The 15,637-nt window shown below is 44.1% G+C and overlaps 1 protein-coding gene across 2 annotated transcripts in view; it reads left to right on the forward strand.

Annotated features, from left to right (window-relative positions):
- The window catches only part of ZBTB49 (zinc finger and BTB domain containing 49), a 30,213-nt gene extending 21,131 nt beyond the window's left edge, over positions 1 to 9,082 (forward strand). For both annotated transcript variants that reach the window (XM_040419105.1, XM_040419106.1), the window contains 4 exons: positions 2,904 to 2,977; positions 5,283 to 5,365; positions 5,443 to 5,604; positions 7,804 to 9,082. In XM_040419105.1, the coding sequence (XP_040275039.1) occupies positions 2,904 to 2,977; positions 5,283 to 5,365; positions 5,443 to 5,604; positions 7,804 to 8,456 (972 nt within the window). In that variant the 3' untranslated portion in view covers positions 8,457 to 9,082. The remainder of the gene's footprint in view (positions 1 to 2,903; positions 2,978 to 5,282; positions 5,366 to 5,442; positions 5,605 to 7,803) is intronic.
- The last annotated feature ends 6,555 nt before the right edge of the window (positions 9,083 to 15,637 follow it).

Genomic DNA, 15,637 nt, shown 5'->3' on the forward strand with positions numbered 1-15,637 from the left:
TTTTTTGGAGGTGTGGTCCTAAACTTTTGATCAGGTGAAAAACAGCCTGTTTCAGTTTATTCGTTGTTTTCATTAAATTGAATGCTCAAAAAATGTTGTCTCACTCCCATGTCTTCTTGTTGCATGTTGAAACTCTACTTGGAACCTTGTTAAGATCCAGCCATGCTAAATATGATTTTTTGCCATTTTTCAAGTGGTCTTAAACTTTTGATCAGGACTGTATGTGTATGGCTACGTTCAGACCAGTGCAAGAGAAAGGTGGAACAGTTGCCCACTACAACCGGCCAAGCTCTCATTTTTCAGAGGCCTTTTGCATCTCGGCGTATGTTCTGCCCTTCTTTTTTACTGTTATTTTTTGTCAATAAGTGTGTGATGTATAACGCACCCAGGTTGCTCATCATGCAATTATGTCTCAGGCAGATATGTAAATGATTACAGGTGAGGTCCAATTAGACCCTGGAGCTCGCCACAAGAGGGCATAAAAGTGCTTCCCTGCAGCCCTATAAAAAGGCTCTCAGAGGCTACTTTTGTGTAGAGTGCCTGTTGTAAGAGAACTTTAGCTGCTAGACTCTACAACGCACGCAAAGAAATTTATCCCAGTTGACAGATTTTGAGAGGGGGCATCATTGGAGTGTCGTCCTGACCTCGCCGTTAGGAAGAGTTGGGAGCATGCAAACATGGCATATAGGCTCCAGATGGCCCAGACAGACCACCAGTAGAGAGGATTGTTTGATGTGCTGACAAGCACAAGCAGGTCCCCCAGTTTTGTTGTCCACCATCCAGACACAGGCGGCACCTTCATTACACACCCCCGTCAGAAGTTTAGCAGAAGGGAATTTGGTGTCACTGCACCCTTACATGTCCCGCCATTGATAGCTAGTGACCATCGCCTTCGTCTGCAGTGGGGCTGTGAGAGAGACCTGGACTGCTACAGACTAGAACCGTATTGTCTTTAGTTGTGAATCCAGGTTCTGTTGGGATCAGACAACAGTCGGGTTTGAGTATTGAGACCTCGTGGTGAGCACTACAATCCTGCATTTGCTGTGGGGCAAATGACCCACAGGATACCATACAGAACCTGTATGCCTCCATGTTGTACCGTATGTCTGGCTAGAGGAGGCCCAACAGGGTCCTAGAGCCTCCTTTCAGTTGTACACTCGTGGCCAAAAGTTTTGAGAATGACACAAATATTAGTTTTCACAAAGTTTGCTGCTAAACTGCTTTTAGATCTTTGTTTCAGTTGTTTCTGTGATGTAGTGAAATATAATTACACGCACTTCATACGTTTCAAAGGCTTTTATCGACAATTACATGACATTTATGCAAAGAGTCAGTATTTGCAGTGTTGGCCCTTCTTTTTCAGGACCTCTGCAATTCGACTGGGCATGCTCTCAATCAACTTCTGGGCCAATTCCTGACTGATAGCAACCCATTCATTCATAATCACTTCTTGGAGTTTGTCAGAATTAGTGGGTTTTTGTTTGTCCACCCGCCTCTTGAGGATTGACCACAAGTTCTCAATGGGATTAAGATCTGGGGAGTTTCCAGGCCATGGACCCAAAATGTCAACGTTTTGGTCCCTGAGCCACTTAGTTATCACTTTTGCCTTATGGCACGGTGCTCCATCGTGCTGGAAAATGCATTGTTCTTCACCAAACTGTTGTTGGATTGTTGGAAGAAGTTGCTGTTGGAGGGTGTTTTGGTACCATTCTTTATTCATGGCTGTGTTTTGGGGCAAAATTGTGAGTGAGCCCACTCCCTTGGATGAGAAGCAACCCCACACATGAATGGTCTCAGGATGCTTTACTGTTGGCATGACACAGGACTGATGGTAGCGCTCACCTTTTCTTCTCCGGACAAGCCTTTTTCCAGATGCCCCAAACAATCGGAAAGAGGCTTCATCGGAGAATATGACTTTGCCCCAGTCCTCAGCAGTCCATTCACCATACTTTCTGCAGAAGATCAATCTGTCCCTGATGTTTTTTTTGGAGAGAAGTGGCTTCTTTGCTGCCCTTCTTGACACCAGGCCATCTTCCAAAAGTCTTCGCCTCACTGTGCGTGCAGATGCGCTCACACCTGCCTGCTGCCATTCCTGAGCAAGCTCTGCATTGGTGGCACTCCGATCCCGCAGCTGAATCCTCTTTAGGAGACGATCCTGGCACTTGCTGGACTTTCTTGGACGCCCTGAAGCCTTCTTAACAAGAATTGAACCTCTTTCCTTGAAGTTATTGATGATCCTATAAATTATTGATTGAGGTGCAATCTTAGTAGCCACAATATCCTTGCCTGTGAAGCCATTTTTATGCAACGCAATGATGGCTGCACGTGTTTCTTTGCAGGTCACCATGGTTAACAATGGAAGAACAATGATTTCAAGCATCACCCTCCTTTTAACATGTCAAGTCTGCCATTTTAACCCAATCAGCCTGACATAATGATCTCCAGCCTTGTGCTCGTCAACATTCTCACCTGAGTTAACAAGACGATTACTGAAATGATCTCAGCAGGTCCTTTAATGACAGCAATGAAATGCAGTGGAAAGTTTTTTTTGGGATTAAGTTAATTTTCATGGTAAAGAAGGACTATGCAATTCATCTGATCACTCTTCATAATATTCTGGAGTATATGCAAATTGCTATTATAAAAACTTGAAGAAAAACTTTTCCAATTCCCAATATTTCTGTAATTCTCAAAACTTTTGGCCACGACTGTACAGTTCTCCCCAATAAAACTCATCCTTTTCTCCAATATTGTAATCACTTAGATCTATCATCATTACATTGACACATAGGAAGTTTCAATTCCAACAACTCAGAGTAATGCACTCCCTATCCACCAGGGGGAGTGTGTCCCTTTGCCATAATGTCACTTCTCTGGCTGATGGCTTTTTCCCTTCCTTTCAGGCTGGAAACCTTCAGACTCACCTGCGACGGCACTCTGGTGAAAAGCCTTATATATGTGAGATTTGTGGGAAGAGGTATGTTCACGTCCTATGTGCATTTCTTTTCCTATCCTCTGATTTTGGTATAGACTGTTGTGAAATGCACATTCATTGTATATGTGTATACCCCTGTAATATTTGCACAGCCATTAGAAACCTGCTATTATGTTATCACTGAGACTAGGGCACGGCCAAAGTTTGCAATGTAACGCTGCCGGCATTGCAACTAATGAAAGTAAATGGGGTCACGTTGCAGCCTGAAAGTCTCTGCAACATGGCAACCTCAAGAAATCCAGCAGGTAGGGCTCGGCGAATTAATTTGATTAATTTGCCTTTGAGGCCTCTGGGTATACAGTTTTTTTTACAGAATCATCAAATCTATTTTCACAATGGCTCCACCATGTCACTTGCCTGGCCCGCCCCGCTGCGCCTCTTGCCTGTAAAAGTAAAGTTAAAGGCAAAGTTTAAAATAGTAGGTTGCGAATAGTGAATTGAGGACTCTGCCACCTGAGGTCCCCTGATGTAAGAGGGGAAGGGGCCAAGAGCACACCCGCCTCAGTGGGAACTGGTTCTAGACAACGTCAGTCCAACCACCGGTGAGAAAAAGAAGTAAACAGAAGGGTTACCACCATATCCTTACATGTGAAAAGTCCCCACGGGGACCAGACTCCCAGAATGCACTGGATGGGGACACAAGGGGTGCACTAGGAACATGGATTATCATGGATGCCAATGTACGACTTTCATTTGTGGGTAGGTTATGGGGGTGACATGAGTTTGCCATTTCACTGTCTGGAGGACTACAAGTCCCAGCAAACCCAGTCAGCCAGGGTATAAAGCATACCTGTTATGGCCACTATCAGATGGGAGGCCTGGTGGCTCAGGTTGATGTCTTTCGTCGCTTGGGGTCCTGGGTTGAATCCGCTTTCCGGATACAGAGTTCCAAACCCTCTGCTTCACTTTACAGTTAAACTCTGGGGCAGGTATGTGAACAAAGTCTTATGTCAGCCTGGGAAAGCTGGGTGAAAAACAATATGGCTGACTCTGCATGGTTACCCAGCTTTTCCAGACTTTTGATCGGCTTACCTGCCTAGATATATAGTAATAGTCTAGGTGGTAGCCCATGTAATAGCAGCCAAGATAGCCATCACCCAGCTTTCCCAGACATCGAACATATCAAATGACTTGACAGAAGAAGACAGAGACACCATGTCCATGGAGGACACTACAGGGGTCGCACCAATTAGCTTGGAAAGCCTTGTAAGCGTCTGTTCACCTGCCTGGAATCTAACACGGATGTTGGTGTGGATTCTGGTTTTTATGCGTCTTTTTTATTTTATTTTACAGGTGAAACATTAAAGGGGTTTTCCAGGCTTTCAATATGGATGACCTATCCTCAGAATAGGTTATCAATATCAGATTGGAGGGTCCACCGCTCAGCTGTATGAAGGGCAGGTGCGTGTAGTGTGCACGTGCCATCTCCCGTCTCTCTTCCTGCTCACTGCTGCTTTGCCATAGACATAGCAGAAGTGAACAGGAAGAGAGATGGGAGACGGCACTTGCACACTACAGCTGATCGGCCTGGTGTCGGACCCCCGCCGATCTGATATTGATGACCTATCCTGAGGATAGATCATCAATATTAAAAGCCTGGAGAACCCCTTTAAGTAAAAGTATTTCACCTGTAAAATTGATAAACTACACCAAAAACCGCGTATCACAGCTGCATGCAGTTTCACTGATGTCAAGTTCACACCTACTGTATGAAATTCGTTGCCATGATCTGCTTCTTTTTTTTTTTTTTCATGGACAAAAAGTGCCAGACTTGCAGGACTTTATTTTTTCCTTAAAAATAAAGGATTACACACCTAACTGATGGCGACGCACAACTTCAGATCAGGACAACTGATTTCACACAGAAACTGTGTACGTAACTGTGAAGTTACATACAGTTATTGTAGTAATATATGGTTAAAACAGAATACTTTATTTAATTGTGTCTTGGTATTTTTTCAGTTTAATTAAGAAAAATAAGAAAACCAATATTAAAATCATCCATGGGGTTGGAAAAAAATCGCCCGTCCCTACCAGCAGGTTTGGATTTGTTGTGTCATGGCAGGTCTGAACTGTGGTCGTGACCCCACTTACTTACATTACTTGTGGTGCAGGCAGCGACCCTTTGGATTATCTGCAGAAGTGAGACTGATGAAATCTGCACGTTCTCCAAGAGGCTAGGGGAAGCGAGGCAATCTTCAAGGCAGAGGGTGGTCACACTGAACCTTGATTTTCCATATGGGCTTGCACAGTACTATATATATTACATATCTCTCCCTGGTTCTAGGTTTGCCGTTTCTGGGGACGTCCAGCGCCACATTGTCATTCACACGGGAGAGAAGCCTCACTTGTGTGACATCTGCGGTCGAGGTAAATTAACGAAAGATTTGTAAGACAATAGTTCTACATGAAAGACAAGTCCTGAGAGTGCAGTCTATTTCTACCAGGTTTTAGCAACGTCAGCAACTTGAAGGAGCATGAGAAGACTCATGCCGCTGACAAATTCTACACCTGCGACGACTGCGGAAAGTCGTTCAACATGCCCCGGAAGCTGATAAAGCACAGGGTTCGGCACACTGGGGAGAGGCCATACAGCTGCCTGACCTGTGGTAAGGAACATTGATTTTTGATGGTGGTGCAAAACTACAGAACTCCCACTAGAGGGCAGAGTAGAGATATAGTGGACCTGATAGACCTAGGCCTGTTGACCAGTCCGTGGGAGCTACTAAGACATCCAGATCCTTCCCCTTGACGGTACCTTTATTCTTCATAGACTTCAATAGAGAATTATTGTAAGAGGGATACAGGAGCCTCATTATCCTTATGGTAAAATCAGGGCATTTAAGCCCCGTCCCTGGGGGTGCCCTGTCCCCACTAGGGAACAACCACCCATTTTCAATCTGGGACAGCCCTAATTTGCCTGGACTGTCTGTGAAAATCAGAGACAGTCCTGGCAAATTCAGGACAGATGGCAACTCTGGGATCTCAGTGCCGGCACTTCATACCTGCAATTTCGGTTTGCAAAAATGGGTTTCGTGAGGCAGCACTGGATCCATCACGGTTGACTTATAATGGGGATCAGTCACGTTCTGATGAGGTGTACATCATTTTGATGGGGAAAATAGCGCAGCATGCATGTTATTTCTCTTGTCCGATATGATGGGATCTGCAAGTGAGGCTCTGAGCGTTCAACGTAGATATGAAGTGACCCTTACCCCTTCAAAACCTACTCTGGGATATTTCACACTTTTTGCCATTATTTTGATGTAAAAAAAAGGTAGCAAATGATGGCGCACACGATGTGGGGAGGGGGGCTTTGCTCCACCCGCCACATTAATAGGGGTTGTCTCACTTCAGTAAGTGGCATTTATCATGTAGAGAAAGTTAATACAAGGCACTTACTAATGTATTGTGATTGTCCATATTGCTTCCTTTGCTGGCTTGATTCATTTTTCCATCACATTATACACTGCTCGTTTCCATAGTTACAGACCACCCTTCAATCCAGCATCAGTGGCTGTGCTTGCACAATATAGGTAAAAGCACCGGCCTATGTGAGCTCCAATGGTCCCGGCCACCAGAGAGGCTGACTCTTATTCCTATAGTGTGCAAGGACGACCACCACTGATGGATTTGAGGGTGGTCTGTAACCATGGAAACGAGCAGTGTATAATGTGATGGAAAAATTAATCTAGACAGCAAAGGAAGCAATTTGGATAATAACAATACATTAGTAAGTGACTTGTATTAACTTTCTCTACATGATAAATACCACTTACTGAAGTGAGAAAAACCCTTTTAACTATAACTCTCACCAAAAAGTTGTAGCTGAAGTCTGTGCCAGACTGTAGTTGGCGTAGACTTCAGTATCTGGCACACAGCAGGGCAGAAATCTGCCTCTTAATACATTAGGCACATTTCACACCAGTGCAGGGAGGTCAAGATTAGTGTATGGGTACGCCAGCCTTGATAAATACCCCTCACTGCCTTCACTCTTCTTCTCTTAGTGAATGTTCAGGTGCAACCCTCTTTTCTTCCTATTGCCTCCGTTGGAAGACCCAACACAAGGCAGTGCATAATGTATTGTACGGCAAGCAGTAAGATCTTCCTGTACCGGTATGGTCCACGAGGTTGTGGTTACCGAATAATTGCATCAGTGGTTGTTAGACAACCTTGAAAATGGGTTTTCCAGGACTTAACTGTTGATGACCTGTCCTCAGGATAGGTCATCAATTTCAGATTGCTGAGGGTCAGACTCGTGGAACCCCCGTAATCAGCTGTGGTACCGGAACAGCCTCGTCCACTGGTCATGTCTGCTTACTGCAGCACTCTTCTTATTTATGTGACCCCCGCCGATCCGATATTTGATGACCTATTCTACAGATAAGTCATCAATAGGTAAGTCCTGCAAAACCCCCTTAAAGGAGTTTTGTGATGATAAGAACAGAGGGTCTGGAGAGCCCTCTCTGCGTGGAGCGGTAGTGCACATGGCAGTCCACCACTCGATGCTCTCCTATGGGACTGACTTACGGTGCTTCATCATTCCAGCGGTGGACCAACATGTGCACTACTGCTCCATTCTGAGGGGCGACTCCAGGACCCTCTGTGGATAGGTGGTAGATACTTTCCATGGGATAGCCACTTTAAAAAGAATATTATAAAGGCGTCCTGTAAGAGAAGTCAGTATGGATGCAGGAACGGTATTGTATGTAGCTGGACATTCAGTAGGCGAGCTTATCTGCCATCACTTCATTGAGCAGCAGAAATAATGTTCACTGTCTGATAAAGCCGTGCCCATTTTTCACCAGGGAAAAAGTTTGCGGGCTCTGGAGATCTGCGCAGACACGTGAGGTCCCACACTGGGGAGAAGCCATACACCTGTGATGTGTGTAACAAAAGTTTCTCTCGCCCCGCTGTCCTCAGACGGCATCAAAATATGCACTGCAAGCCTACAGACGATGGGCAGATGACCCCTGAAGAGTTCCCAAACACCCTGGAGTCCTCAGGAAAGTCTCAGAATTCAGATTCATTAACTCCTGACATTCCAGCTGCTTTCATGCAAGAGCAAGGACATTCAGTGGAAAGCGCACAGGACGACTACGAGGGGAGCGATAGCAACTCGTATTGTAAGTTGCAGACTGTGATTGAGCAGGAGGAACTTACAGCCCAGGAGAAGAGAAATGCAGAGTGCACCAAGATGCCAAAGCCTCACTTAGCAGAATCGGCCAGCGCTTATACGTTTACAGAGGTGGAGGTGGCGGTCACGGAAGAGAGTTTACACTCGGACATATCCATGATCCGCTCCTCTTTAGTCACTTTGGACAATAACTGTAGTGAACCTTTGAATAACCGGGCCTCTTCTAATGGATACAGAGGGGCTGACGGCCCCTTCTTCTCTAGTATGAGCCTTTGGGGACTCGCGATGAAGACTCTGCAAAATGAAAATGACATGGAACAGTGATTTCTACTATTTAATTTTTATTTTATTTATTTCTTTTTAAAAGGGTTATTCCACCCAAAAGTATAAAAATAATAATGTGAATATTGAGGGCTGAGGTGGATTTGTTGAATGGCGTAGCCACAGTTCCTCCTCTTCACATTAGGCAGGCAATTGCCAATGCCCCTCTCATGCAACCTTCTCATGCATGTGCTTCAGACAGTAGCAGTGTTAAACTGGTTTTGCCAGAGCAAGGACCCTTGTATATGCAGGCCATCCCTATGTGAACCTCGTGGGTTTGACTGCTGGGACCTCCACCAAGTGGGCGTCCCAGTGGTGGGATGCGCACCCATCGTGCGTTCATGGTGCATCCTAGGAATAGGTCATCAGTCTGGTCCAACACAACCAACTTAGGAGGTGCACCTGTTAGGACTGTGAGAGCTCTTGAAGTTACTAGTAGACTTGGCAACAAGTACCTGTAAGTCTATGACGATGCACTTTTATATTTACCAACCAAACTCTCCTCATTTTTGGTTAGCGTTCATCTTTACCTTACCCCATGTGGAAAAAAGCAAAGCTGAATCTTTGTAAAATTGAACAGTTTTGTAAATGCAATTTTTCTAATTTTAACATTTTAATAAAATCAAAAGTGTCCATAAAAATATAACATTCGTTTTTTTTTTATTCTTTGAGCCATAGAACAGGTAAGGCCTCTTTCACACTTGCGTTGTCCGGATCCGGCATGTACTCCACTTGCCGGAATTACACTCCGGATCCGGAAAAACGCAAGTGAACTGAAAGCATTTGAAGACGGATCCGTCTTCAAAATGCTTTCAGTGTTACTATGGCAGCCAGGACGCTATTAAAGTCCTGGTTGCCATAGTAGGAGCGGGGGAGCGGTATACTTACAGTCCGTGCGGCTCCCGGGGCGCTCCAGAAAGACGTCAGAGCGCCCCATGCGCATGGATGACGTGTCCAATGCGATCACATGATCCATGCGCTTGGGGCGCCCTGACGTCACTCTGGAGCGCCCCAGGAGCCGCACGGACGGTAAGTATGCTGCTCCCCCGCTCCCCACTACACTTTACCATGGCTGCCAGGACTTTAGCGTCCCGGCAGCCATGGTAACCATTCAGAAAAAGCTAAATGTCGGCTCCGGCAATGCGCCGAAACGACTTTTAGCTTAAGGCCGGATCCGGATCAATGCCTTTCAATGGGCATTAATTCCGGATCCGGCATTGCGGCAAGTGTTCCGGATTTTTGGCCGGAGCAAAAAGCGCAGCATGCTGCGGTATTTTCTCCGGCCAAAAAACGTTCCGTTCCGGAACTGAAGACATCCTGATGCATCCTGAACGGATTTCACTCCATTCAGAATGCATTAGGATAATCCTGATCAGGATTCTTCCGGCATAGAGCCCCGACGACGGAACTCTATGCCGGAAGAAAAGAACGCAAGTGTGAAATAGCCCTAAAGAGGTTTTCCAAGACTTTCCTACTGATGACCTATCCAGTATCTGATCGGCGGGGGTCCAACAACCAGGATCCCCGCTGATCAGCTGTTTGAGAAGGCACCAGCGCTCGTGGTTGTGCTGTGGCCTTCTGGAAGCTTATCCTAACCTCCGACACTCCAGCTGTGGTAAAACTACAACTCCCAAGATGCACACCTGCTTGGCTGTTCGCAGAACTCCATAAAAAAGGAATGGAGCATGCTGGCAGTCGTAGTTTCACCACAGCTGGAGTGCTGGAGCTTAGCCATCACTATTCTAGGCCATGTAATATCACATTGATCGCTCACATGACCTAGGGGCAGCACAGCCCCATTGAAGTGAATGGGGCTGAGCTGCGATACCAAGCACAACCGCTATACAATGTACGACGCTGTGCTTGGTGAGCTGAGAGAAGGCTGTGGCGCTACTGAGAGCACCAGTGCCTTCTCAAACAACTGATTGCTGGGCGTCCCGGGTGTCAGTCCCTCACCGATCCAGAGGATAGGTCATCAGACGTAAAGTCTCTAAAACCCTTTTAAACCTGTAAAAATGACCCCAACATTGTGGCTTATACCACCCATGATCAATGCTTATATTCTGCATAAAATATGAAAAATTCTCAACAAAACATGAAAAAAAGATAATCCTCTTTATTAAAGTGCACCTCGGCTACGATCACTCTGCTCACTGAAGGACACTGGGGGGCCACCTCCTGGGCACTTGCGATCGCGGTAATAGAGGGATGAAAACTTTGATTTCTCATCATTTAGCCCACATGACCATCACTCTAGGTATGTCTACACCACTCTTTGTCTCACCTACACAGTGCTATCAGCAGTTTTGGAGGGTTGAAACTGCTGACAGATTCCCTTTAAAGGGACTTTGTCAGGAGAGCATATAACTGGACGAACTGGCAAGACAAAAGCACCTTTGTATCCTCTTAGTTCCTCTCAGCCTTTTCCAGGCGGCCACATGGTTAGCCATTGACTATAATGCCCTTATCATGTAGCATCTAGACAAAGCCGTCAGGAAGCAAAGTGGCACCACTGTGTTGGATGTTGCAGGGGCACTCGAGCCTGGTACATGTTCTCCTCCTCAGTGTTTGCAATGTACAAGACACAGGACAAGACATTGCACAGAAAAGGTGTCTCACTGCTGTCAGATTTTATACACATGCATTTCAAAAGCCCTCATATTCTTACCAGGAAAACCCCTTTAAGACAGCTCCTACTACCCATCCATCGCCTGGTGCTGCAAGCGACAAATTATCCTTCCATAATTAATACCTTGATATACAGAGGCTCTTTTGTATGAAATTTCAAAACCGTAACTAAATTTGATGAACGTTCTAAATCGCATCTCTTCAAATGCATCTCATTATGATAATAATAGTCCTGTGAAATATGCGCATACACCTGAGTACAATGCTGCATCACATTATATCCAGCAGTGTAATGTGTCTGGGGTCAGAAAAACAATCATAGCAAGTTTGCCTTGGAATATCAGCACACTGTTTCCCACCGAACCTTACAAGCTCAGTTCATGAGAACTATTTACATCGGACTACCATACATATACAGTCGTGGCCAAAAGTTTTGAGAATGACAAAAATATTAGTTTTCACAAAGTTTGCTGCTAAACTGCTTTGAGATCTTTGTTTCAGTTGTTTCTGTGATGTAGTGAAATATAATTACACGCACTTCATACGTTTCAAAGGCTTTTATCGACAATTACATGACATTTATGCAAAGAGTCAGTATTTGCAGTGTTGGCCCTTCTTTTTCAGGACCTCTGCAATTCGACTGGGCATGCTCTCAATCAACTTCTGGGCCAATTCCTGACTGATAGCAACCCATTCTTTCATAATCACTTCTTGGAGTTTGTCCACCCGCCTCTTGAGGATTGACCACAAGTTCTCAATGGGATTAAGATCTGGGGAGTTTCCAGGCCATGGACCCAAAATGTCCACGTTTTGGTCCCCGAGCCACTTAGTTATCACTTTTGCCTTATGGCACAGTGCTCCATCGTGCTGGAAAATGCATTGTTCTTCACCAAACTGTTGTTGGATTGTTGGAAGAAGTTGCTGTTGGAGGGTGTTTTGGTACCATTCTTTATTCATGGCTGTGTTTTTGGGCAAAATTGTGAGTGAGCCCACTCCCTTGGATGAGAAGCAACCCCACACATGAATGGTCTCAGGATGGTTTACTGTTGGCATGACACAGGACTGATGGTAGCGCTCACCTTTCCTTCTCCGGACAAGCCTTTTTCCAGATGCCCCAAACAATCGGAAAGAGGCTTCATCGGAGAATATGACTTTGCCCCAGTCCTCAGCAGTCCATTCACCATACTTTCTGCAGAAGATCAATCTGTCCCTGATGTTTTTTTTGGAGAGAAGTGGCTTCTTTGCTGCCCTTCTTGACACCAGGCCATCTTCCAAAAGTCTTCGCCTCACTGTGCGTGCAGATGCGCTCACACCTGCCTGCTGCCATTCCTGAGCAAGCTCTGCACTGGTGGCACTCCGATCCCGTTGCTGAATCCTCTTTAGGAGACGATCCTGGCGCTTGCTGGACTTTCTTGGACGCCCTGAACCCCCCTTAACAAGAATTGAACCTCTTTCCTTGAAGTTCTTGATGATCCTATAAATTGTTGATTGAGGTGCAATCTTAGTAGCCACAATATCCTTGCCTGTGAAGCCATTTTTATGCAACGCAATGATGGCTGCACGCGTTTCTTTGCAGGTCACCATGGTTAACAATGGAAGAACAATGATTTCAAGCATCACCCTCCTTTTAACATGTCAAGTCTGCCATTTTAACCCAATCAGCCTGACATAATGATCTCCAACCTTGTGCTCGTCAACATTCTCACCTGAGTTAACAAGACGATTACTGAAATGATCTCAGCAGGTCCTTTAATGACAGCAATGAAATGCAGTGAAAAGTTTTTTTGGGGATTAAGTTAATTTTCATGGCAAAGAAGGACTATGCAATTCATCTGATCACTCTTCATAACATTCTGGAGTATATGCAAATTGCTATTATAAAAACTTAAGCAGCAACATTTCCAATATTTATGTAATTCTCAAAACTTTTGGCCACGACTGTACAGTGCCTTGAAAAAGTATTCATACCCCATGACATTTTCTAAATTTTTTCACGTTACACCCACAAATTTAAATGTATTTTACTGGGATTTTATGTGATAGACCAACACAAAGTAGCAAGTATGTGTGAAAAGAAAATTATAGATGGTTTTCAAAATTTGTAATAAATAAAAATCTGAAATGTTTGGCGTGAATTTGTATTCAGTCCCCTGTACTCTGATACCCCTAAATAAAATCCAGTGTGACCAATTGCTTTCAGAAATCACCTAATTAGTAAATAGAGTTCACCTGTGTGTAATTTATTCTCAGTATAACTACAGCTGTTCTATGAAGGCCTCAGAGGTTTGTTATAGAACATTAGTGATCAAACAGCATCATGAAAACCAAGGAACACACCAGACAGGCCAGGGATAAAGTTGTGGAGAAGTGTTAAAGCAGGGTTAGGTTATAAAAAAAATCCCAAGCTCTGAATATCTTACAGAGCACTGTTCAATCCATTATTTGAAAATGGAAGTAATACGACAGAAATGCAAACCTACCAAGACATGGCCGTCCAGCTAAACTGACTGTCCAGGCAAGGAGAACACTAATTAGAGAAGCAGCCAAGAGGCCCACGGTCACTCTGGAGGAGCTGCAGAGATCAACAGCTCAGATGGGGGAATCTGTCCACAGGACAACCATTAGTCGTGTACTCCATAAATCTGGCCTTTATGGAAGAGTGGCAAGAAGAAAGCGATTTTTGAAAGCAAGCCATAAGAAGTCTCGTTTGCAGTTTGCCACAAGCCATGTAGGGGACACAGTAAAAATATAGAAACAGGTCAGATGAGACCAAAATTGAACTTTTTGGCATAAATGCAAAACGCTATGTGTGGCGGAAAAGTAACACTTCACATCACCCTGAACACACCATCCCTACTATAAAACGTGGTGGTGGCAGGATCATGCTATGGGGAAGCTTTTCTTTAGCAGTAGAGGGAAGCTGGTGAGAGTTGATGGGAAGATGGATGGAGCTAGATACAAGGCAATCCTGGAGGAAAACCTGGTAGAGGCTGCAAAATACTTGAGACTGGGGTGGAGGCTCACCTTCCAGCAGGACAACGACCCTAAACATACAGCCAGAGCTACAGTGGAATGGTTTAGATCAAAATATATTTATGTGTTAAAATGGCCCAGTCAAAGTCCAAAACGGAATCCTATTGAGAATCTGTGACAAGCCTTGAAAATTGCTGCTCACAGACACTCTTCATCCAATCTGACTGAGCGTGAGCTATTTTGCAAAGAAGAATGGGCAAAAATTTCAGCCCCTAGATGTGCAAAGCTGGTAGTGACATACAGTACCCTAAAAGACTTGCAGCTGTAATTGCAGCAAAAGGTGGTCCTACAAAGTATTGACTCGGGGGGGGGGGGGGGGCTGAATACTAATGCACGCCACACTCTCCAGATTTTTATTTATTAAAAATTCTGAAAAATATGTATCATTCTCTTTTCTCTTCACACATACTTGTTACTTTGTGTTGTCTATCACATAAAATCCAAATAAAATACATTAAACCCTTAGGATCCCGGAGGTTTTTGCGTTTTCATTTTTCTTCCTTATCTTCCTTGAGCCATAACTTTTTATATTTCCATTCCCATAGCTGTATGGGGCTTATTTTTTGCTGGTTAAGTTGTACTTTCTAATGCCCCCAATTATTATGGCAGACAATGTAGTGGGAAGCTGTAAAAATATTCCAAATGGGGTGGAATTTGGGAAAAACACAATTCCGCCACCGTTTTACAGGTTTTGTTCCCACGGCATTCAGTTTGTCCTTCATTATCTGGGTCCGTACGATTACAACGATACCCCGTATGTATAGTTTTTTTTTTATGTCTTAATAGTGTCAAAATAAATGTAAACTTTGAAAAAATAAAAAAAAAAATTTTTTTACATCACAATATTCTGACCCGCATAACTTTTTTATAGTTATATCTACTGAGCTGTGTGGGGGCTCATTTTTTACGGTATGTGAGACTCTGATCATTTTATTGCATTTTTGGGGGTAAGAGAAGCAAAGAAAAAATTGCAAATTGGCCATTTGGACCCTTTTTTCCATTTTGCCATTCGCCATATTGGAAAAATATTTTTATATTATGTTAGTATGGGTGTTTTCAGTCGCAGTGATACCCATGATGTTTATATTTTTTGTTATTTAGGTATTCATTTTTTTTATTATACGGAAAGGGGGATGATTTAAACTTTTATATTTTTTATATATTTTTAACAGTTTTTTTTGTAATGATTTTGAAGCTCGTATTTGAGCCTACAAAATCTATTTTTATTACTTTTGAACAATCGTGTATTTTTAAAATGACTTTATTACTGACTTTTGCTCATTTCTTATGTTGGCCTGCCACCTGGTGGCCAAAGTAAGAATTGCAGTTTGAATGCTCTCAGCCTCTTCAGCGAGGCAGAGCGCTTTCAAATCAATTACCGACACCCTCACTGGCCACAGAGGATGCTGGTAACACCCGCTTCCGGGTTTTTGCGCATTTAAATGCCATGATCTCACTTGATCATGGCATCTAAAGGCTTCAATTACCGCGATCAACATTATTGCCGGTCTCAGTAATTAACC

Source organism: Bufo bufo, chromosome 2 (genome assembly GCF_905171765.1).
Source record: "Bufo bufo chromosome 2, aBufBuf1.1, whole genome shotgun sequence".
Lineage (NCBI taxonomy): Eukaryota > Metazoa > Chordata > Amphibia > Anura > Bufonidae > Bufo > Bufo bufo.